Source organism: Talpa occidentalis, unplaced genomic scaffold, assembly GCF_014898055.3.
Source record: "Talpa occidentalis isolate TD23 unplaced genomic scaffold, MPIMG_talOcc4v2.1, whole genome shotgun sequence".
NCBI classification, from domain to species: domain Eukaryota; kingdom Metazoa; phylum Chordata; class Mammalia; order Eulipotyphla; family Talpidae; genus Talpa; species Talpa occidentalis.
The window spans coordinates 126,261,684-126,287,415 of record NW_026555331.1 but is presented as its reverse complement, the minus strand read 5'-3'; the positions used below and the strand labels follow the sequence as shown (position 1 = coordinate 126,287,415).

At 37.2% G+C, this 25,732-nt stretch overlaps 1 protein-coding gene across 1 annotated transcript in view; it reads left to right on the top strand.

Annotated features, from left to right (window-relative positions):
• The window catches only part of DOCK4 (dedicator of cytokinesis 4), a 397,824-nt gene that overhangs the window by 207,975 nt on the left and 164,117 nt on the right, over positions 1-25,732 (top strand). Inside the window, exons 12-13 of the mRNA XM_054692564.1 lie at positions 1,803-1,891; positions 18,111-18,236. Of these exons, the coding sequence (XP_054548539.1) occupies positions 1,803-1,891; positions 18,111-18,236 (215 nt within the window). The remainder of the gene's footprint in view (positions 1-1,802; positions 1,892-18,110; positions 18,237-25,732) is intronic.

Below are 25,732 nucleotides of genomic sequence, written 5' to 3'. Positions count from 1 at the left end.
TATGGGAGACACTTGCACTCATAAAAATAAATTGTACTCCTCTTTGTTGTTTTTATCATCTGAGTTTTATTTATTTTTTTTTCTAAGCATCAAACAAGGTTTTGGAATATTATTAGATATTCCAATTCAATACTGTTAGATATGCCAGTTCAATAAATTATGAAACTCTTCCAAAAGAATACCAACCAGTCAAAACAGTCACAGTGGATTAAGAAGAACTGTGAATTGCATAAAACATTTAGGGAAGAGCCTATTAGAGACAATTTGGAAGAAATTTATATTTGCTAAGGTGTCTGAATTCCTAACCCATCTGGGACTCAAATATAAAAATATAACAAATACCTCATCTGAGCCTGGAAAATATGTTAGTCACATACTTTAGAAGTTTTGATTTTATTTGGAGTTTGGTAGGTTAAAAGCATGAATTCTGGAGTCACTTAACTATCTAATAGAAAGCAAACCATCTTCCTTCCTTCCCCACTGAGCTGAAATAAGAAAACCGGAGGCAGAAAGTACTAAATGGTATCTTACAGCTGGACAGGTGGGATGGTTTCATTTCATCTTAATTTTCTGACCTTCCAAGATTCACTGTTGTGTTTGGTACCCTACTGTTAACTGGTTTGAAAATAATCTCCATCATGTTCATCCTGGAAAAGCCTATGGTGATGATATAAATAAATTTTTAAGCAAATTGTGAATTATCAGCTACAGATGCAATCACTGGGGAAAAGAATCTGCAGTGTCAAAAATTTTGATTAATGGCATATAGAATCTTGATTTTTCAGGACTTTTAGGAGGGAATCATTTATAGTTAATGAGATATGTTAGTGAATTTATGAAATGTTTAGATGAGGGAGGTCCTCCCCTGACTAATTGGTTAGAGTCATAGCAGTCAAGAAGGATATAGACCCAGATGTTTATGAACTATCTGCAGTTGCCAGCCAGGGGCACATCCGTCTGTTCATTCATGCAACTGTTACTTCTTAAGCACCCACAGGAATCAAAGTCCTGGTAGGGATATTACCCAGTCTGAGGTCCAATCCTCCAGAACCTAAAATGTCTCTTAGGTGAACTAAACCATGTAGACAAAGATAACATAAGCTAGCAAGTGACACATGCTAAATAGACAAGGTAGTTATGGCTGTCACAGAAGATGGAAAAGCTGCGAGGGTACTTGAATTACCCTTTGGTGAATTCTGCCAACCTTTTGCTTGTGCAATTCACATTAACTTCAATTTCATTTTTCTTTTTGCTTCATTTGCTATTAGCCAAAATTGGTTTTATTATAGTAGGTATAGATATGTTAATGAGAACTAGCAGATATTATTTACTATGTGCCAGGTATTATCTTAAGCCTAAATTTATTTAATGTTCTAGCTTATTTAATGTTACTCACATTTCAAAATTGAAAAAAATCAAGGAACAGAGAAGGTAAATAACTCAGCCAAAGCATGCAGCTTAGTTCATAGTGAGGATTTGCATGCTGTCTGACTTTTAGTCTCACTGCCTTCTGCTTGCATTGTTGTCTGACATTTTAGGGAGCAGGGGCTAACTCATAATCTGTGAGGTGTTCATCCCAACCACCTCTGGCAAAAGGGAGGCAGGTATGGCATTCCTGCTCACCATTGAGTGACCATGCTACAACTGACCGTCACTTGCAATGGGTTTTTAGGAGACTCCTTAGAGTTGGGGAGGTTTAGGGTTAGTTTATGGTGGTTATTACTAAATGGATGGGTATGCCATGGTGTCCTTGCTAAAGCTCATGCATCGTGACGTGTAACTGAGTGTCCATGTTTTCTTAGGTGTAACACAGAGAGTGAGTGGTACCAAATCCATGAAAACATTATCAAAAAGCTGAATGCACGTTATAATTTGACTGGCTCCAATGCTGGTGAGTATGTGGGTCTGACACATTCCCTACACTTCATTTAAGGGCCTTTCTTTTCTTTTTCTGTAGAAGAAGGAAATTATCTGTCTTTGTTTTCCTCTCTGTTCACTCCCTAACTTTAATTAAAACACGCAGTCAACATTCTATGTGTTTCCCTATGCTACGACACTCTTGTAGCTATAACTTTCTCTAAAATTGTACTGCTTCTCATTGGAAACAAAGCCACATATCTGAATTTATTCAGTAGTACCAAGTCTTGAAACCTCTAAATTGTTACTCATTGCTGAAAAGCAAATGACTGATATGCTTAGATTCATGGCTGTTGTGTGGAATAGGTGTAATGGACAGAAATCTATATGTGCAGTCCAGTACAAATATGCTTCACTACCTAGAGCTGTAAGTAACATTATTATACTGGAAAGTAAGTATGCAGATTCACATAGTGAACTCGGCTAAGGAGGTGAGTGATATTGACAGCAGTGTCGTGCAGAGAAAAATGCATGCACAATGTTCAAAAGGGACCTGAAATACTATAGAACATTTTACTATATATGTTACACAGTTGTATTATACTAGTAGCATTATAGATATTACATCATGTGCCATATCTAGATTATATATAGTAAACCTTTAAGCTTGATAATTGGACAAAAACTTGGTGGATATTGTTTGTTCCCTATGTCCCCTTCAATTACATGTTGATGCAAAGAAAACCAGGCAGTTTTGTGCTTTCATTGATGTAAGCTTCAAGTTAAGTAAGCTGCTATTTGAACTGAATGCAGTATTTTCTAAGACTGATTGTTAAAATAATTTGAATGTAAAAATATTTGTATTTTAGTCCAAGTTGGCCTGGCAAGTAGAAGAACCAGAATTTTAATTTCTGATCTTTTTCTTAGGCCTATGTAGATCTTGCTAGCCTAAAATGACCTACAAATAAAAGTAACTGCAGACAGAAACTTTGTGTTCAGCCTAATGAAAGCCATGAGCCTCACACCTCATACTCTTGGCAACCGCAGGCTCTGATGGGTGCTGAGGTCAGTTTTCTCCTCCCTCTCCCAAGAGTTGGGGAGGTATCTTAGATTTTATTTGATTCAAACTAAGTTCTACATCTACCACTAAATAAACAAGAAATTTGCACTAACTATTGCAGGGAGAGTCCCAAAGGACTATGAGATGATGGTAGAAGTAGAATAAAAATGCAGTAACAATATATCTTAGAAACTGTCATGTATGTTTGTCTTCACTTTTTCTGTAAAAGAATTAAACTTGCTAATATTGGGTATAGACCAGATGATTTAATTTAATTTTTTAAATTTTATTTTATATATTTTTACATCATTTTTCATTTTTTAAAAAAATATTTTATTTTATATAATTCTTACATCATTTTTCATTTTTGCACAGTGTATGCATTTTAATTTTGGTTTTATTCCCCATATAATTCCCACCCTGCCCCTTATTTTGACCCTAATCCTTCCTCTCCCCAGCCCCCATCCATAGTGTGTCTCTGGTTTATAGTTGCTTGTTGATTTTATTTTTACTTTGTATTAATTAGTCTTCTTCCTGGTCCCTTATTTAGGTTTTCTAAATTCCTGCTATGAGTGAAACCATCTGGTATTTTTCTTTTTCTTTCTGACTTATTTCGTTGCGCATGATCCCTTCTAGCTCCATCCATGTTGCTGCAAACTGCATGTGTTTATCTTTTTTGATTGCTGAGTAATATTCCATGGTATATGTACCACATCTTCTTGATCCAGTTGTCTGTTTTTTAGGCATTTGGGTTGTTTCCATAGCTTAGCTATTGTAAACAGTGCTACTATAAACATAGGGGTGCAGGTGCCCTTTGGAATTAATGTTTCTGTGTCCTGCGGGTAAATACCTAGGAGTGGAATTGCTGGATCATATGGAAGCTCTATCTTTAGTAGGTTAAGAAATCTCCACACAGCTTTCCATAGTGGTTGGACCAGTTTGTACTCCCCCCAGCAATGCAGGAGAGTTCCTTTTTCTCCACAACCTCGCCAACATTTGTTGTTGCTAGTTTTTTTAAGTATGTGCCATTCTCACTGGTGTAAGATAGTATCTCATTGTAGTTTTGATTTGCATTTCCCTGAGTACCTTCAGTAAGAAGTTTAGAACTGCTGGATTTTTAAAACTTAGCTTGCCAGCTTCTAACCACATGCAGTAGTTTTGTTCAAACCTTTTGAACTTCAGATATTCCCTGATGCCATGACTACCTTATGTTATTAAATATTCTAGACCAAGACTGTCCAGTTCAGTATCACTAGCCACATGAGTTACTGAGTACCGGATGTGAGGCCAGTATAGGACTGAGTTGTGCTGTAATAATAGAATATACACCTGATTTCAGAGACTCTGTACAATAAAAATAGCATAAATTCCCATTGACAACTTTATATTGATTGCATATTGAAAAACAGCTTTGTGGAGATGTAGGTTACATAAACCAAATTACTAACATTTTGTTGCCTTTTTAAAAATGTGGTTCCTAGAAAAATTCAGTGTCACTGGTGGCTTGTATTTTATTTCTGTTACATAGTGCTGCTCTGGATTTGTCTTAAAGGATTTTTTTTTAAGTTATTTTCATGCCTCACAAACAAATTCATTATGACTTGCTGCTTTCCATCTGCCCACTAATTGTGAGTGGGAGTCTAGAGCCATTATGTATCATGTTCTTTCTCCTCCATAGGTCTGTTACTCTTAATTTGCTGGCATTTATTTCCTGTTTGATTTAGTAAATATAAAGCCAACCCCAGCCTTCTGATTTTCCCCATTTATTTCCTTCCATCACTACCATCATAGATGCAAACCTGACTGAAGTATACTTAACTTATTTCCTGTGTCCTATTGACTGCCAAGCCTTTCCTTTCCCCCTGTATTCCAAATCCTTGGTTGTTTGGTTGCTTAAATTTATTTTTATCTGACTCTGAGGAGTTACCCAGTTGCTTCTTAAATCACTGTGAAGTTTTTCATGATAGGCTTTCATTTATACTTCCAGGTAGAGCCCTAACTTAACAGAGGCTGTATGCTATGAAACTGCTGGTAGGGGTCAGAGTTTCAGTGAAGCCAAGTCACAAATTTCACTCTTCTTATAGACTGGAGTCATGTCTTGACAGCCTTCCTACGCTTTGTTTCTTCCTCTGACTCTGCGCTGATTTGATACTGTCTTTTTCAGTGTCTTTTCAATTTAATTGCCATCCTTCTGAGTACATAGATTAATTCCAGGAAGGGAGGGCAGCATATTCTATTTCTTTGAGAAGATCTCCAAGTAATGATATGTACTTCACAGTTGTTATACGTGCTTTGTCACTTGCATTGACTGACTGACTACTTATTCTTAGTGGATTCCTGAGGGAGATTACCATAAAGTGAGATCCAAGCTACCTTATTCCTTAAATGTCACCTTTTCTGCTTACAGCTATTGTAATGAAATGAAAGTATACTTGTTACATCTTTGTAAGTGTGCTACAGCCCTATGTGAAGGGTTTTCCTTCTCTTTGTCAGACCAGCCTCCATTTTGCTGCCTTCTAGGTGATACTTAGATTTCCAGGCAGCCAAATGCATGCTTTTCATATATTGCTTCTACTACAAATCACTGCCTGCTCTTCTGTTCTTATGACTCAGCCCCTCTCATTGCTTTTCCTTTCAAGCATGATTCGCAGCCAGCATCTGTTTTCTATTGGTCAGGACGCTGTCTAATCCCATCTTACCATTTTAAGCAAGGACAACCCCAGTCCTAAGTCTCACCATTCCAAAATACTGCTCTAGGGATAGAAAGCTTAGAAACAAACCATAAATGAATGAATGAATGAGTCAACCAGCCAGCCAACCCTTTACCTTTCCATAAGCTTCTACCCTTACCTTTATCTATTACCCTTCTTGAGGAAAGACAATTCTATAAGAACAGAAGATAAGTACTCAAGAGCTGTTTGGCTTTATTATTGGAAAGGAGGCATTCTAATGACTTACTTAAAAATAGAGGGGGAAGCAAGAAAACACAAAATTGAAGTTGAAATGGGGTGCTTAATGTTCAAGTGATTCTAATAGTTAACTGTTGACTTCCACTGTTTTTTCCTTGGACCAGGGAACTGTTGATTAAATGGAAACATGCAGTCAAATGTTTATAAGAGAATTGAGTTCACTCAGCAAAGTATTGTTTTTTCCTCCGCTTTTCCTTATTTCGTGGCCACTGGTTCTAAAGAAAGAAAAAAAACTTTGAAATTAGTTTTAGAAACAGATTCTACCACCTAATTTCCAGGCCTTTTATGCTTCATTGATGTCTTCCTATCTCTTGAGTTATAATCTTGTCTCTTTAATAGATAAAGGGATTCTTCTAGTTAACTGTTTTTTTCCCTTCTAACCTAAGACTTATGTTACAAAGGTACATTAATCACTCCTTGTTGAGTGTAGAAGCTGGGATAAAATTGCAAGTGATCTATTTAACTTTAAGATAAAAAAATTGAATTAATATATCTCTGCGGTTAGGTTTAGTTAGGTTAAATAATTCTAAATTTTCAAAGTCTGTGCTCTGTGGGATTTTTAAAATCCAAAAGCAATATTGTAAGAATTTGAAATTCTAAAAATATTCATTAGAAGGAGCGTGGTTTATGTTTGTTGAGCAAATCATTGTTGTAAATGTCACCTCTGATAGACTTTAGCAGTTGAATTCCAGGAATGTGAAATAAGACTGAGCCCATATGATTTACTGAGGCAAATTCAGGTTTATGACTTGAAATAAATTATGTAGAAATAGTTGGCTCTGGTTCAGTGTTTCCTAAGAGAAACTTTAGAATTGTTTTCATATTTTCTGTGTACTTACGAAATCCTGTTTCCTGTAGTTTGCACGTGTCTTTTACAACTAGAAGAAAACATATTTGCTAATCACATCAGTTCTGCAATCCTCTTTTTTACCTTCATAAACTGATGGCACATGGTTGCATTCCTGCCAACTGTACTTTTAAATCCCCACAGACAGTTAAAAGGAATTACCTAGGTAAAGAGGAGAGTAGGTTAACTCTGTATAGGAAGTAGACAGTGAGGTGGAAGGAGCCTGTTGGGAGAGTTGGATTGAATTTGGGGGTGTTGAACATGTTATCATCACAGAGTTATGAGTCATTTATTTCAGTATTATTGAATTACAACAATGATTATTGGATTATAACAATGATTCTGATTTTTAATGATGCATTGAGAAACTTTGCTCTCTCTGAAATGAAAACTGGTACCTATTGGCACCACCTATTGGCTAGAAATATAGTGTGTGACCTTTCTGATCATTTAATTTCCTACTTACTGAGCCATGCTCTCTTTTTTTATTCTTTTAAAGTTTCTTTTTTAAAAGATTTTATTTTTGTGTAGAAGAACTGAGGTCTGCTGTGCCATGTGCGTTAACTCAGGGCCAGGAATTGAACTCAGGATGTTGAGGTGATAGCACTGAGACTTAACCCCTAGGCTACCAGGGAGGCCCTCTTTTAAAGTTTCTTACTGTCCGTTTTACTTAAATAAAAGTTGCAAAAGTGGTACAAACAATTCCTAATTTCTCAAAAGTTACTGAATTGGAGTAACTCCTAAGGATTAATTCAGGGTTTCTGATTTTTTTGTGTCTATATGTATGTGTATATATGTTTACATACACATATAAACATACACACACATATATAGATTTATATATGTCACACATAAATGTATTTTTCCCTCTGAACCAGTTGAGAACAGATTGCAGTTTGTTTTCTTTCTACCCTTGCTTACTCCAGTATTTGGTAACATAACTATAGTACAGTTATCAAAATGAGTAGGGTAACGTTGAAATAATACTTTCATCTGACCTATAGACCTTTCTCAGATTTTGATAATTTTCTGAATGTTCTTTATGTAAACAAAAGCCAGGATATAGTGTATGCAATTGTCATATCTTTTTCATTTATTTTAATCTAAGCCATTCTTTTTTAATGACAGTGAGAAAAGATATGATTCAAAATATGATATTAAACTGTGCTCTAAGATATTTTTAAAGCCTCCTACAGTATTTTTTTTAAAACCCAACGCCAAATTATAAGCTAATGAAAGCAGTGATTAGAATTTAATTTTGGTGTTTAAATTGATTATATTTAATTCAGTTAAAATCACTAGCAATAACGTTTGAAAGATTTGTAGTCTATCACTAAATTGTAGCCTTTAGAAAGTATTTCAATAAATTGAAATAATGAAATATTAAATTACACTTATATGCTATGCTTGATATACATATTAAAAACAGTATTTTTTTCCCAGTGGATCACTATGTGCTTTGTGTTGTGAGAGAAATTACAAATACATGGTAATAGTTACATTAAAAAGCAAACAAAGAAAACCCTTTTAATCTTAACACAATTGTCAGTGTATGCCTTTGAGGTGTTACCCTAAAACATGAAAGTATAGAAATTTTTAAGGTAAGTACTCTCCTTTCTTAAAAAAGAAATTATTCATTCTTTCTGAGTGGTCTCATTCACTCTTAAACTTTCGTTTCTACTGTATGCCAACAGTTCCCTGTCTAACCCTCACTTCTAATCAGTAACTTCTTTTATAGTTAAGACTCAATAAAAGTTACCAATTTCAGATTATCTCTTCTGTCTGTAGTTTGACATTCATCCTTACTTACCATATATGGCTTTAGTTGTATTTTCTCTATAAGTCTTAGCCATGGGTTAATCATTTCTTTAAAGAAAATACAAGCACATTCTCAGAACTTTGAAAACTCAGATTTGTAGAGTAACAGTTATAATCACAAGATGATTTATTATTAAGAATAAGAACAAGAAGGGCCTCCCATGGTGGCGCAGCGGTTGAGCTCTGGGCTGCGAAGCTGCCCGCAGCCTCTGCAGTGCCAGTTCGATCCCCGGCCGCCAGCGAGGGTCCCACATGGCACGCAGACCTCTCCTGCCACCCGCTGCTCTCCTCAGCAGTGTATTTCATCACTCTGCCTGTTCTGTTCCTCTCTGGCTCTGGTGAACTCTCTCACCCTCCCGCGCTTCTGACTGTACCCAGTGCTTGTATAAATAAATAAATAAATAAATCTTAAAAAAAAAAAAGAATAAGAACAAGAACAAGAATTTATTATTAAGAATAACAATAAGAAGATGTTCTTATTCTTTTTCCATGTTAAAATGTAGGCATGCCAGTGAATCAGGTTACCTGTTCAAAGATCTCACGGAGGTGATTTTTGGAATTTGATCCTTGGTGAGAGTGTTGATTATCCTCTACCCCTGGTGGTATCAAAATTGCATCTTTGAAGAGGTGATGTTGTTTAAGCAAACAGTCATCCATAGGTATATTGACAGATTGAATAATACTAATAATTGAATAATAATATATTATTGAAAGTCAGACACCAAGCTCTGACTCTTAAGAAAGGAGAGAGATTTTATTGCTTTTTCATTTTTAATTGACTTGAAAGTGCATCAGAATGAGAATATATATCCCCACATTTGAGCAATGGCAGTGTTAATAAACTTAAGGTTCTGGCTTCCAACATGACAGTGTTTAAGGACAGCTGTCATTGGGGTAATCTGGTCCTGCTAGGTACATTCTTGAAGAAAGGAGGCTCCCTCTATCAGGTAATTAACACACCATTTAATAGGCTTCTGATATGACACCGATTCCTTGTTATTTCTTCATCTAACCTGATTCATTTCTGCTCTCTTGTTTCTTTCTAATGCTGCTGGGTTTTGATCTGTTGACTTATTTTCCAACAGTGTTGTCTCACTTAACACCAGTCACACTAGACACTTGGCTTTCTTTCCTTTGTTTCTCTGTTCCAGAGATCTAAGACCCTGTCTCTGACCTCCCTGTATAAAAACATCGTTTGTTCCTGTCAAGGTTTTTCTGCTTAATGTAGCCAAGATGTACCCCTCCAAGTTCTTTATGACTTTGAGTTGGACTCAAATAGTTTATATGAGGGTCTAGTATATAAATAGGTTATAATTAAGTTCTATTATATTTATTTGAAAAGTCAATTATTACCTTTTAGAAATAACATACAGTATTCTACTTCACAAAACAAATCTTTGGTGATAGATTTTGTTAATTAAGCACAATAGAATTAAAAATTCTTGCCCTGATAGTAATGAGGTCCTTAAGTATTCAGAAATTCGCAATTTTTATTGAAGATGGTTTTCTAAAAGAATTTAATAGTATCATCTTGAAGAAATTTTGCTGACACGTCATGGTGTTCATAATTTTACAGTTCAGGTTTAAAAGTCCTAGCAATTGTGTTTTACCCTACCCCCACCTCCCAAAGACAAAGTATGCAAGTACTGTCAAGAAATAGCATTTTCAGGGCCTCCCTGTTGGCACTGCAGGTTGAGCACAGCGCTGTGAAGCTGTCCGCATCATCTGCAGCACGGGTTCGATTCCCAGCCCTCCAGGGAGATACCCACATGGTGCGGCAGACCTCTCCTGTCTCGCCCACTGCTCCCCTCAGCAGTGTTTTGGTTGTTCTGTCTGTTCTACTCCACACTGTCTCTGGTGAATTCTCTCACCCTCCCACGCCTCTGGCCTGTACCCCAGTTCTTGTATAAATAAATAAATAAAATCTTAAAAAAATAGCGTTTTCAGAGTTTCAGAATAACTGCTATATCTTGATAAGAATAGAATAATCACTGTCACTTGTGCCACAGCTCACTTCTTCTATCCCACCTGCCCTTGCTCAGTTATGGAAGTCCTACTCGAGGCACATGTCCCCAAGAAGATAGGGCTCCTTCTTACTTAGCAGCTCGTCAAGGGATATGGTATCTGAACAGGAGGCAAAGGTTGCCAGTACCTTTTTTCTTTCTTTTTTAATTGAATAACATTGGTTTACATTATTGTTGGTATCTCCAGGTATAGCCACCATAGTGCACCAGCCATCAAAACACTGCCCACCACCATAGTCCACTGTGCTCCCTTCCTTCTTTGTTCTTATCTCTTCTTGGCCCCACTCTCCCTCAGCATGCTTCAGTTTTGTAATCAGCTTTCAAGGGTTGGTTTTTAAGCTTGTCTTTATCTGACCCTTACTTTGGTTTCCTCTATATTCCACATTTAAGTGACACCAACCAATAATGATCTTTCTCCATGTGACTTATTCCAGTTAGCATTATCCGCTGCCAGCATCTCTGATCTTCTTTCCTTTGTGTTGCTAAATTCCTGGCAAAAGTGGCTAAGAGGTCAATGGCTCCCTTTTTTTCCTTCTATCCCCTATTCATAAAGCAGTGGTTACACCCTAGATGCAGAAGGCTGAGAATATTGGAGAATTAGTCACCTCACTCATTAGATAAGAGGTTCCACATGAAGAGAGGCAAGCTGAGAAGATAGAGCTTACAGCCCCATCCTAGCTCCTTGCTCATAAAAGCGCACTGTGAAATGCTGCTGTGAAGCAGGGCTGTCACTTTAAAGAATGGCCACTGTTCTACCTCCAGCTCTGAATCAGTGGGTCAGAGATTTGACCCATAGGGAGAGGTTTTCCACATAGGGAGAAAACTCCAAAACTCTTGTGAAAGGAACTGACTATGAGAAATAGAATATGTGGAGAATTAAGTTCTTGAAATAATGAATATTCTGGAAGAAATTTTTTTTTTTTAAAAAGAGTGAACAAAAATAAATCAAACCTCCAAAAGATATGAATTACTATCATATGCACCAATATATCCAAAATGGGGATACCAGAAGGAGAGGAGAGAGAAAGGAACAAGAAAAATATTTGAAGAAAATACTGACAGAAAATTTCCTAAATTTGATGAAAAAAAAAAACCAATGTACACAACCATGAAACTCAATAGTTCTATGTATTACAAACAGAAAGGTATCTACAGCCAGACTTATAGTAAAAATGCTGAAAGACAAAGTTCAAAGAAAGAAAGGGAAATTTTAGTGACATGAAGAGAGAGTCCCAACGAAAAGGGTGAACACTCAAATTGATGCTCTGACAGGGAAGAGGGGGACATGAATATAGACCCTATGATAATTCAGGGCTTAAATTTTAGATTTCTTATGGGAGTCAGGCACTGAGATATGCACAAGTGACATTAGAAGCCACTCTTCTCACACTGACCCTGAAAGAGCTGTTAATTGTCTAAAAAGGTGATGAATGTGCATGATTCTCTCATGAGACATCAAAACTCCAACCCTCTGCCAGTGGTTTGAATTTATATTAGCTCAAGGAAAAATCCATTGCCATGAAATTTAATGTGAAAAAAAGCCCCAATTGAGTAGTCTGAAAAAAGTATGGGTATGACCACTCTATATTGCCATTTTTACACCCATGGTACATGGTAGATCTGTGTGGTGTGGGGAGGTGGAAACACCCCCTGAAGATGAGTTATAAGATAATAGCAATAATCAATCATGAAATATTCAATAATGAAGCAGATTCAACAAACAGGAATTTTGATATCCTAGAATTTTAGGTAAAAAATTATAAGGATAGGAGTAAATAAGAGGTAGAAAATACCCACGAAGAGAAAACATGATGAAAAATAACAAGGAGAGTTTTCAGATACACTCATCAAAAAATGTTGTGCATCCATATATCTGGTATTTTTCAAGACACTAGTGATAAAACATTTAACTGATCAAGTGAAAAATCCTTGTCTCTATGGTGTTTCTAGGGGATAATAAGAACTAAGCAGAACTTCTAAAATTCTTTTAAGAAAGTCATTTAAAAAACCAGTGGGCTGTTTTAAAACAAAATGAGCACAATTGAAAAGAGAATCTATATATTATAGCTTAAAATTCTATCCAGAAGTGTAACACAAAGGGAAAATGCCATGAAAAACCTGAATAAACATCTTAGAGATTGAAAGGATTTAATGAAAAAGATTAGCATGCATCTAGTAGGAATTCCAGAAGGCTCAAATAGAGTACATATAAAAGCTGTAATATTTGGAAAGAAATGATTGTGAATCTGCAGAGCTTTTACTGAGGATATGAGTCCTCAGATAAAAGAAGTCAAAGTCATGAGCAGAATAAATAAATTCATACTATGGAACCGCAAAGACAAAACAAACTGGAGAGAAAACAATGATTATCCAAAAAAGAAATAGTAGTCTCAGCAGCAGTTATAGCGGTCTGAATATCCCAGAATATTCTTTTAAAAGCTGGAAGTAAAGGCCAACTTTGATCATAGTATCTCCCTTAACAGGTAAGTATAGTAATGGCCACCAACTGTTATTTAAAAATGGGAATGAAATAAATGTTCAGATAAAGACTGAAAGGATTTACCACTCAAAATCACTGAGAGAACTAGTCAGAGATGATCATCAAGAGTAAAGAATTGAACCCAAAAGGAAAGGAATACAAGAAGTTATAGTGTATAAAGAGAATGATATATGTGAGTGTAGCTCTACATAAACTTTGGCTGTAAAGAATAACAGTTTCAAACTATATCATTAGAATTTAAAAGATCTAAATTCCTGGAATTGCTCAGGAAGATAATAGATCTGTTGATTAACATTCATATTTAAGTCAATTATTTGTGTTGAAAAGATAGACTATACAACTTCCAGAATTTTGGAGAGAGAAATATGGGAACTAAGAAAAGCTAATTAATTTAAAGCTTAATTAAACCTAATTAATTTAAAGCTTGTGAATGAAAAAGGAAAACAAACAAGAAACAAAGAAAAATTATAATTGACAATCACAAAATAAGATAGAGTAACTTCGCTTCCTAATACCAAATTACATTTGAAAGGTCTTCTCAAGGGTATTTTAGAATCATCCAATGTTCCGAGCTTTGACTTAACATCTGGGCTCAAATCCAGAATCTGTAGGTCATTGGGAATTTGATGATCTTAATACAGGTTTGTGCACTTTATTTGTATTTGCCAGTGACATCCTTGTCAAACCTCCCAGATTGGAGTATTGCTCTTGTTGGTTAGATTTGCCTTTGAAACTTTCATACAATTTACCTATTTAAATTCCCATAAGACTTGCCTATTTGGCTTAATTGAATGGTAAGTGGGCATGCCTACTAAAAGAAATTGTTTTCTTTGGGTAGGTAAGTCACTTAGAAAACATGATTTTTTTTTTTTGATAGAACCAAATTTGGTTGATATTCATGGCAGTGAAGAATAAGAGCAGTGGCATGGTATACTAATATTAGTGACAGTGGTAGTGATAGTGGCAACAGCTAATATTTTTGTGCCATATGATACCTGAAGTAACTTATGGAGTTACTGTCATTATTATCTTTATTTTACAGATGTGGAAGCCAAAGGACAGAGAAGTTAACATTAAGGCAGTGTCATATAGCTGTATAATATACTACTTAAACTGCACTCTTAATCACAACATGTATTCGTCAAATATTTTTTGTCACTATTTCTCATTTTTTCATTGCTGACATTCATAGTTACATGTTATTTGGTTCATTGGTGGCAAAATGGCTGATCTAGTCTAAAATTAATTTTGCCTCCTACTTAAAAATCATGCTGTGCTTGCCATTTTTTATGTAAACGTGCAGAATTTCATGAATTTAAAAGGCATTGTCTTATAAAGAGAGTTAATTTCTATTCCTATGAAATTAGAGCTACCAGATAATCAGCTGTACTTTGGTTTAATAGAAACAAAGTCTTTCCCTACGATTGCTCTGTGAGCTGAGCTTAATCACAAAAAATATGTTGTTTTGTGACAGGCTCCAAATTAATGACTATGCCTTTGTTTAAAATTAGACATCAATCATTACAATTGGGTCTTAATCATCTAGGCTGATGAAAAAAATTGATTTTTAATGATTGTTTCTTCCAATAAAGGGAACATTTCTTCCCTAGCAATTTCATTTTTGGTACTGTTACTAAGGGCCAGAAAAAAAGTAATTGTAAAACATTACTGATGTATTTTGTGAAATTAAAAAAATAACTTAATTATTCACCTTATAGTTTATCTAAGTCCCTGTTTTAAAAAGTCTTCCCTGAACTTTCATATTCCCTCAGTAATGTTTTCTTATTTTAGAATTCCTATTATGCTTTTAAATCATTCTGCTTCATATTCTATTCTATTCATCTATTAGATTACTTGTTCCTTTGGAGCACAAACTCTATGGTATATATCCCACCTTTCGCCTTCTCAGACGAAAAGTTCCCACTTTACCCAGTGTGGGCAGTTTGAATTGTTGTAACATTGAGGTAAAGTGTGTGGATCAAAGTTTAGGAGCAGCTCCTGCCCTGTATATAGTAGATAAGGCAAGGACAGTAAAATTAAGTTGTCTCACATGGAAGGGAATGGAGGGGAAAGCATTGACCTGTAAACACATGTCATACATGACTACTCCTTAAAGGTTGAAGTCAGCCTCTGGTAAAAGGACCATTCCCATGTAGTGTTGAAGAGGTTTTTTGTTTTTGTTTTTTAATCTTAATACATCATTTCTTATTGTTCTAGTGACTGATTTATCCAACCTGTTGTTTGTAGTTATGGTAATTTAGACTTTATAAAAATAGGATCAGGAGTTTCCCTGTTTGAAATAGTATGACAGAAGCTTTTTGTGGACTTGTTCCTGTGGATTCACCTCTATATCATGCTTTTTCTTTGCTTTATTGAAAGCATACCCACTCTGTACTGTTTCTTTGTTCAATGTTGTGAGGTTTTTTATAGAGACTGATTTGGTGACTTGGAAAGCCTCATATATGTTGTGACCAAGCCCTCTGTCCAGTGTACCTTTTCAGTTATTGACTGTGTATGAGCTGTTCATTCTCAAAATGGTAGTACATTCAACCTCTCCCTCAAATTGTTATCTCTTGGCTAGACAAATGAAATCATTACACTTAGGGCTAAATCTGTTTACATTTGTGCCCTTCCCTACAATATTTTTTCTCTAGTTCTATCTTTAATTTTCTTCCACATTGCTTAGAGTACCTGAGAATTGACCAGTGTTCCCAGCAGTGTGTACCGTGACTGACACACACTGGTATTCTACAAATACCAGCTACTGCTGATGGTAATGCTGATGGTGTTGGTGTGGGTGAGTATTTTGAAAGGACAAAAGTGGGAGGGGAACAGGGGTAGTAGGAGAGCGTGAGTCAGGGAGAAATAGCTACTGGGACAGATGGATTCTAATTCATGTTAGTTGTCCTTATTCTCCTGCCTCTGTGTTTTAAAAGGCACCAGTAGTGCCACATAATCATATCCCAGCAGTGCCCAGACTGTTGTGGCCATAAAACCACCCAGGCCGCTTACTCCCTACCTCATCCCATGTGGCTGTCTGAGGACAGATGCTCCCTCTGTTCTTTTCAGCTCCAGACTCAGGTGGTGGGGGTGGGGAATGAGATAAAGGATCTTGAAGTAAAATTAGGCTGTAGATTTAATTTTAAAGTCCCTGAGCATCTGCCAGACTTAATTTAATTCTCACAAGCACTATTAGATACATACACCAGAAGCGTGAGGAAACAGTGATGCAACCCTGTCCCATCCTCTTCTTAATGTCATTGTCCCTTGGGTGTGCCACGTTTAGGTCAGATTTGAATCCCAGGAAAGGCTTCATCTTCTTTCCCAGCCTACTGATTTTTTGTAATTTTTTAAATTTTTTTATATTTTTTACATCATTTTTCATTTTTGCACAATGTATGCATTTTCATCTTGGTTGTACTCCCCATACAATTCCTACCACCCTTGTTTTGATCCTACTCCTTTCTCCCCTCCTTCTCCCATAATGTGTCTCTTGTTTGTAGTTATAATTAGTCTTTTTCCTGGTCTCGTAAATGCCCCAAAATAGATGACTGGTCAAGAAGATGTGGTACATATACACAATGGAATATTACTCAGCAATCAAAAAAGATAAACCCGTGCAATTTTCAGCAACATGGATGGAGCTGGAAGGGATCATGCTCAGTGAAATAAGCCAGAAAGAAAAAGAAAAATACTGGATGGTCTCACTCATAGCAGGAATTTAGAAAACCTACTGATTTTTTTTTAAAGCAAATTTTCCTAATGTCTTATCTGCTCTGTTCGGAAGCAAGCAAGCAAGCCAACAAAACATTGTTTTTATTGTTGTTTGTTTATACTATTGGAAGGATGAAAGGAAGAACCTAGTCTAGATGTGTAGCAAGTAATGTTTTGCATTTCTTTTTGATTCCAGCATGATTGTAGCATTCTATGAACTGTGTTCATAGATAGCATTTTAATATTGTCAGTTACAAATGGGGAATGATAATTTGCATGTAATATGTATGTCATTGAGCGAAAGAGTCTAGTAAGTAATGATGTAGTTGGAGGGTCTTTGAAGTATAGATTTTGTTATCCTCTTGACTTTACCATCAAAATGTTATTTCAAAATTGAGTAATTAAGTTAATGACAGCTGAAAATGTTTTACAAGTTAAGGTATCTTTGGTTTAATTTTCTGTCACTCATGTAGGTAAGAGGTTTGTTTTTAAATAATAAAAAAGAAAAGGGAGAAGAAAGTAAAAAGTTGAAAGAGAAATAGGATCGTGCAATTTACAAGCAAACATATTCCTTTCTGTAGTTCTTCCCTGAGAGTTGAGGAAACAGGGTATGAAAAAAGAGTCATTCATTTTCTATCCATCCCACTGTGGTAGTATCATTATAACTGGTGCCAGAAAAATAAAAAATAAAAAAACAGATAATTTACTACCTTACTGACTAGATTCTCTTTTGTTTGTTAGTGTCTTGTATCCACCTAAATTCTTCTCAGTAGAAAATAAAGCTAAATATTGGACTCTGAATACTAATGAGAATATAATCTTTGTTGTATTTTAATCACCTTTTACTTCAATTTTGAGAAAAATTATGCATAGTTTTAAAATCCTTGAATTATATGTCTTCAGGTTTATGTTCATTTTTATGATCTTGGTAAGTAATTATTCAGAGGCCTTATGGAAAAAGAAAAATTGGGACTCCCTTTTGGATATCAGTGTCTTCTAGATCCAGGTAGCCACTGTCGATTGTTGGAATGCATGCTGGTGCAGGGGGTTTCTGTCTGGGCACTGGGAAAGAGGGTGATGGTGCTAAAGTCAGGTTTGTTAGTGTTCTGTCCAATTTTTTCCTTGTGGCAGCGACCCTTCTTACATGGAAGAATTCAGGTAATCAAGTTGGAAAAGTATTATCTGAAAATTATTGCTATAGTGTCTATTGATTTTGTAAGACTATTAGTCCTTAACTTAAGCAAGGATGCCATAGATTTGTGTTTCTGTTCATGATATTTTTATCCCATTTTTTGATTGTGTGATCTTATGTTTGTTTTAGGGTTAGCAGTTTCCCTACAACTATTACATGGGGACATTGAACAAATCAGAAGAGAATATTCATCAGTATTTTCTCATGGAGTTTCCATAACAAGGAAGTTGGGTTTTTCTAACATTATTATGCCGGGTAAGTGACTTTAATGAATCAAATGATGAAATTTGGATGTTTGTTTTGTTGTCAACACTTGAGAAATTTTTCAGATTGTCAGCTTTGAAGAATTCAAATGTGCCAAATGAGATAGTGTTAGAAAGCAAAAGTTTTTTTAAAAATATCTTTACATTTTGATTATATTTGGGTAGGTAACTTATGGAAGCCAGGGCTCCGTGTCATTGTGACCATGATAAAAAGAAAAACAGAGGTGGTTTCTAGAAAATATTGCACTCCCTAGTGGAAAATGTAGTGTAAAGTCTCTTAGAGAAGATCCTTACACATTTTTGATAAAAACAGTTTTGAGCAATAGATGACCTTTCATGGAGGATTTTTTCACCAAGATATGTATTTTTCTGTATAAAAAACCATATGTGTACACCATACGTATTTCTATACCACTCCTAGTTCTATTTTTGTGTACAATCCAGATCTATATTAGCTACTAACAAATGCTCCAAAAAAGTTTTGTTTCTAAGTGAACAAAGTAGGGGTTAAAGAAATTGACAGTGCAAAGTAATAGTATTTCTCAGGGTGTCACATTGCACTCTCTACAACCAAGAGAAAAACAAAAACAAAAGACCAAATGACATGACCTCGAATGTTGACAGTGTTTTTAGAAATAAGGTCCTCAAAGTCACTGTTTCAATCCCGTGTGTAAATGCAAGCTGAGCGTTAAATCTGACAAGGCCCCCAGTGCAGCTCTGAGACTGGATGTCAGGGTTGCTGTGAATAATGACCTGATGTGATGCAAAAACAGACTAAGATTGCCCATTGCCGTGCTTTGTGATTTCCTGATGGAAATTTTTCCATGCAGGGCAGGCTAAGAGAACAGCCTTGAAGTTCCTAAAATGACCTGACCTAGCTTTGGGACCCAGTCTGCCTGAGCATCTCATGCTTCTGTTGTCAAAAATGACTGTTTATATGACTGTTTACTTGGTGGCATGTTATTCAGTGGCTCTTGCAACCATTCATTATTTCCTTCAGTTGCTATAAATAACTGGTGTTTCCTCTTTAACAAAAAAGAAAAAGTTTCATCCCACTGGGAAGAAAATTGATGGGCAAATGTAATATGAAAAACATATTTTAGAACAGAATGCAGACAGCTGCTAGAAGAATTCCTCAGCTTGGTCTCTGGGCAGTATCACTGAGAAATGGAAAAACATAAAGCAACATGGCACTTCCCTGACTGAATGATTGTCTGGGATGTGTTGTGCTCATGTGGCTTTTGTCTGATTTTAATGATGGAGATGAACTTTCTGTGCAATAAGGCTGGCTTCTACCCCCTTCCTGCACCGTGTTTAATGACATGTTTCACTCTATCCAGGGAATCCATCCTCTCAGACGCCAGTCTACAGTGCAGGGGACTGAAAGAGATTTTTTTAAAGTTCTTCTTTTTTCTTTTCTCCTTTTTCTTCTATGGCTTTTGAATCTTCCAAATTGAGAAGGGAGAGACAAGTGTATTAATCAGTTGAAAGCAACTTTAAAACTCCATGGAATTTTTGACATTGGCAAACATACGATCATTGTTGTTTTTCTTTGTTATTTTCAGAATTTTGACTTGTCAGTTAATTCTCACTGTTGGCTCTGTAAGAGCTTGAGCTGATTTCTTCCATGAGAAAATGTATGTGAATATTTCTGATGCACAGTCTGCTAGTGTGCTTTCTTTTTTTTTTTTTCCTTCTCATTGTCTAGACTTGTCCTTCAGAGTTCATTTGTGTTCTGATAGAGGTCACGGTGGGTGAAGCACGTGCTGGTACCAACAGCACCGAGTTCATCGACACAGTCACTGCCTCTGCAGAATGAATTATCTGTGGTCCTGACACTGACAGGAACATACACAAAACCCTTCATATGAGGATCTCAGATTGTAATTAATGCCAGACTCTTTTTTGGGATGGGAAATACATGGATGCAGAAATTCTCCCCTTGCTTTTGCACTTCTAGGAGCATATGTCTGTTTGTCACCTGGTATGAGACGAGCAACTGCCACGTCCTTTCCAGTACTACGCAGTGCTCTGTGCCCTTCCATGTTATTAAAGGACCATTATTTGGCATTTTATTTTTTAGGATGTTCAAATTACAAAGAAGAAAAATCACCTCCTCTGAAGCTCCATCATTATCACCCACAAACTAAATAACTGCAAAAAGTTCTTTGGCATGGTCACTGAGCCCACGATAAGGAGAGAGAAGCAAAATAAATTCCATCAGAGCTCTCCAGTGGGCATATATCGCAGGTCCCAAGTGTCGTTTTCACTTTTCTAGTAGTCATTTAAAAAAGTGGGGAAAAAAGAGGTAAATTAATTTTAACAATGTATTTTATTAACCCAATACATTCAAGATGTTATGTCAACAGTTAATCCATAATAAGGTTATTAGTGGGTTTTTTACACTCTCTATTTCAGCCTAACCCTTTAAAGGTTGTGCATTTACAGCACAGCTGTTTTTAGCCAAGTCACATTTCTGGTACTCACTTGCTACATGTGGCAGCGGTTATAGTTTTGGACAGCCCATCTGTAAATGTCTTTGCAGACTCTGTGCAAAGCAGAGTCCAGGCCATTGGTGAATACCAGGAAGCACTAAGTTTCCATCCAGCAGACAGTCTGGAGCAAAACTGACTGATGTGGCAGGAGTGTCAGGGGAGGTCATGATGCCCTGCCCCTGCCCTGAAGTCCGTTCTTACTCTGAATTCATTTTCCCTAGGCAGTGCTCTCTCTGCTTTCATCAGGGTCAACCTACTGCATCTTCCCCACTCTACCCTGTGCCCTTGCAGACTTCTCACATGTCAACTGATTAAACTGTAACTCTTGGTTAGGGAATGCCTAATGAATACCTTGGGGTGCATTCACTTTTACTAAGAGATCTTTGGAGGTCCTAATCCTAAAAGGAATCAAGTAAAAATGGTGGAATGATGGGGGAGCAAGGGGTGGAGATTTGGATGCTAGAGGCTCCATCTGAAAACAATTGGCAGAGCGTACTTCAAAGGCTGCCAGCAATTGTAGCTTTGACAAGGATCTCAACATTTCAGTTTATTTCATAAGTATCATTCAGAGTAAACCTCCTTTTTTTTTTTTTTTTTTTTTTATTTACACAAGCACTGGGTACAGTCAGAAGCGTGAGAGGGTGAGAGAATTCACCAGAGCCATAACAGAGAAAAGAACAGGCAGACTGACAAAGTACACTGCTGAAGGGAGCAGCGGGCAGCAGGATAGGTCTGTGCACCATGTGGGACCCTTGCCCAGTGGCCGGGGATCAAACCAGTGCTGCAGAGGCTACAGGCAGCTTCGCAACCCAGAGCTCAACTGATGTGCCACTGGGGAGGCCCAAACCTCCTTTTTCTTTGATCTATGTGTTTTAGTTCAGAAAGTCAGATTTCCCCTTGGCCAAAGGTGACTAGATACTGATTCATGAAGTTGGGGTGAGAGGAATGGTGGAGATGTGCTTGCCTCATGTGTTGGAAGGTGTACAGTTTTGTTCTTTCATATATAAATATTATTCTTACCACTTACTAATAGAGACATAGACATCAACAGATGGAATTGCCTAAGATAAGGACTCTTCTGGAGAAAGCAGGTTGGAACCAGCACACTACTTTCTTCCTCAGAAATACATCATGCACCTAACCCAACTTACCTCCCCCAGTCCAAGTCACTGAGCCTGCATATCACATTGGTGTAGCCACTTGGTGTAGACCCGAGTACCCTGCTCGGGCATGGAGAAGGATAATGGTTTTTCAACTAATGAGTGCCACTGTGACTAAAGAGTGATCTAGATGAGGGTTCTACCATGCCGTGATGAGTTTGAATCCCATCTCTAGATCAGACTGAGGGGAGGGCTGGAGGCTCCCAAACTGGGAAAGTTTCAGGCCCCACTGTCCAGTGGTGAAGGACTTTCTCCAGTTCTCTATACATTGCCTCAAGTGTGATGGCCAACAGAAGTCAACAGCCCATTCCTGCACCTGTCTCTATGTAACATTGTTCTGGAAAGACTGTAGTGTTTGCTGTTGCTTAAAAAAAGTAAAAAACTAGACACACCCCCCCACCAATTAATAATCTCTCCTAAAAACAAAGAAAAAGAATGTGAATGATAGAAAACAAAGAAAAAGACAGACTTTACTAAAGTGCACTCTGTGCACTTTATAGAGAAATCTGTAGCTAATTTTCAACCTATCCATAAATTTTCCCTGTCTTTGGACTGCTTGCATTTCCAATTACCTGTGAATATTCTCCCTATTTCTTTTTTTTTTAATTTTATTTTTATATTCCCCATACCATTGCAACCCCCTTATTTTGACCCCAATCCCTCCCCTCCCCGCCCCCACCCCCCATAGAGTGTCTCTGGTTCATAGTTTTTTGTTGATTTTGATTTTCACTTTCTTATAGTTATTCATTTTCCTGGTCCCTTATTTAAGTTTTCTAGATTCCTGCTATGAGTGAGACCATCCGGTATTTTTCTTTTTCTTTCTGGCTTATTTCGCTGAGCATGATCCCTTCCAGCGCCATCCATGTTGCTGCAAATTGCATGTGTTTATCTTTTATTCTCCCTATTTCTTACTCCCCTTGAACATATTATGAGGTGATAGAAATTTGGGTGCAGATGGCATATTGTATTAGTTTCCCTTTGCCACTATAACAAATAACCACGAATAGGGTGGTTTAAGCACACATGTATATTATCTTCCAGTTCGGGTTGTCAGTAGCTTGCACAGGCCTCCATGGGCTAAATCATCACCAGAGCTTCACTTTTTCTCATGGCTCAAAGAGAGAGTCCATCCTTGCCTTTCCCGGCTCCTGGTAACTGTTCGTACTCTATGACTCATGCCACCACAGCATGCCAACCCCTGCTTCCCTTAGCATACCCCTTCTTTGACTCTTCTTCCTCCCTCTTATAAGGACCTTTAAGATTATATTGGGCCCACCATACTAATCCAAGAAAATCCCCCCATTTCAAGATCCTTAACTTAATCACATCTGGAGGTCTCTTTTGCCATGCAAGGTAGCATATTCCCAGTTCCTGGAATCAGGACCTAGAACTTTTGGGGATGGAAGGAAGAAGTGTCATTACTCTACCTGCCATATATTTAAAGGGTTGTTCAACCCGGTGGTGTGTGCAATGCAATAATTTCTCATCAGGTCCTGGTTGTTTTTGGGCTCACACTTGAATATTGATAATGACCAAGAACACAGGATGATATCCTCTCTCAAGATAATGTCTACCTTCTATTCCTGGGGTTGAGTTTTTATGCTTGCAATCTCAATATTTTTAAATTCATTTAACTTATTCATCTCCCTCATTCTTCTTCTGCTGGTTTGATTTCTTCATGTTGTCCCTGGTCTGGATGAATCAGTTTTTGTCCATCCCTGTCCTGCAAAAGTGGTTCCTCGAATTGAAATCAGTGCTTCAGGACTGGTCTCAGCAATGCAGAGTAAAGTAGGGCTAATACATTCCTTGCTGGAGGCACCGGTCCTCTGGTGATGAAGGCTGAATTGTACTAGCTTGTTGGATGACTGTTCTCAAACTGTTGATTTATATTTTTTTCATGGGAAAAGTGTGGGTATACTGATAATACATTGGACACATTGGACACATTTCTTTTCTTTTCTTTTCTTTCCTTTCTTTCTTTTTTTTTTTTTTTTCGTGGGACCCTCGCCGGTGGCCAGGGATCGAACTGGTGCTGCAGAGTCTGCGGGCAGCCTCGCAACCCAGCGCTCAACTGCTGCGCCACCAGGGGAGGCCCTGGACACATTTCTTAACCTCTTCACTTTCATTTCCTCATCTGTAAAATGTAAATAATAGTGCCATCTTCGGAAGTTGATGTAAGGATTTAATGAGGTGTTCTACTTAAAGCGATTTGCTTTATAATTGAAGTTCTCAAAAAAACCCTTTCAGTCGTTTATACATGTTCTTTTGTTTTAAACTGAAGAACAGGAACTTTTCCAGTTCCATAAGTATTAACAAATATCCATTGCAGATAAGTGACCTTGGGCTAGCCTTTGTGGCTGGGTTTTGCTTGATGTGGTGAGTGTACAGGACAGAATCAAGGATCAAGGTTTTTAGCTACTGATTGAAAACTCTTGCTGGTGAGGTCAAGCCATAAACCAACCCCATTTGGATGCAGTCACTGAAGTCTTTTGAATTTGTTCCTTTTGTTGTGGCCTCATCTTTATCCTGTCTACAGTGATCTTTACAAAGCCTTCACATGTATAAAGGCTTCCCAGCCAGTGGGTCTGCTAATCAGAGGAGGGTGTTGTGCACATCAAATTCACAGAGTAATAAATTTTAGAGGTACAAGGTGTTAATAAACATTGTCAAGAAAATAGCTTTTCACACTGGTGCCGTGACTTCATTGCATACTCACTTTATGGTTTCTCTCTTAATTACCCAAGATGCTTTCTTAACACCACTTGGGCTTTTTCATTTTCTCTGGAGCCGACCTCAAGTGTATTGAGTTTAATTAGCACTTGTTTCAACATTATCCTTCTGAATATTTTGGCAAAGGTGGCACCTCACAGTATTAGAACATAGCAAGCTGCAAAATTCCTGGGGAGACATGTAGAATGTCATCCAGGAGAAATGTTATTCTTGTCATGTGTTCTCTTTTCAAAGAAACCTTATTTTAGTCTAAAAGGTTTGCAAAAGATAAAGGGGCTTACAGCAATAGTGACAGTTTCAGAACAGAAAATTAGAGCATATGTGAGGTGTTTCATTTGTAAAGGTATTTTAATCCAAAAGTTCTTTTGTAAGTTATAAAAACAGCATAATATAACAAGGTAGCCTGGTCCCTACCTCTGCCTTTATACCACTCCCATTTTAATAACACAAGCTTGAAGCCTAGAGGTTTATATTATCTTGTTTAGACTAACATTACATGGAGTAGACTATAGCAGAGAGAGACTTGAATCCTGATCTCCTTATTCTAATATTCCTGTGACCTCATATCCTTTAGCCTTATTTGAGTTCAGAAGGGACAGAACAATCAGGTAAGTTACAAAGGGAACAGGTTTTAGGGATTGACTAGGGGTGTTAATACCATTGTTAACCTTGTTGACTAGGGGTGCTAATACCATTGTTACACTACTTTGTCGAAACAAACCATAGCTTACTCAGATCTCATCTTGTTGGTGAAGGAAGCCTACACTCATGTAACACCTCCTCTATCCCATTCATTGCTAACTACCCCCTTCTCAGTTTTACTTTTACCCCCAGTTTATCATTATTCAACAAGCTGTGTATTCTGCTAGGTTCTACACTCTGTGGAAAGGCATCTGGGCTTTGTTCATTGATCCTAGAATAATATTTGGTACATAGTAGGTGTTCAAGATATATTCCATGAATGAATATGTGGGGAAAGACTTCATGGCACTGGCAATCCTTTACTCTCTGGCAGCCTTTCCTTCCTTCAGGCCAAGCTTACACACAGGGGAAAATAGCCCTGCTATGCCCCACCCCCCACCCTCTCTTGCCTTTGCTGAAGT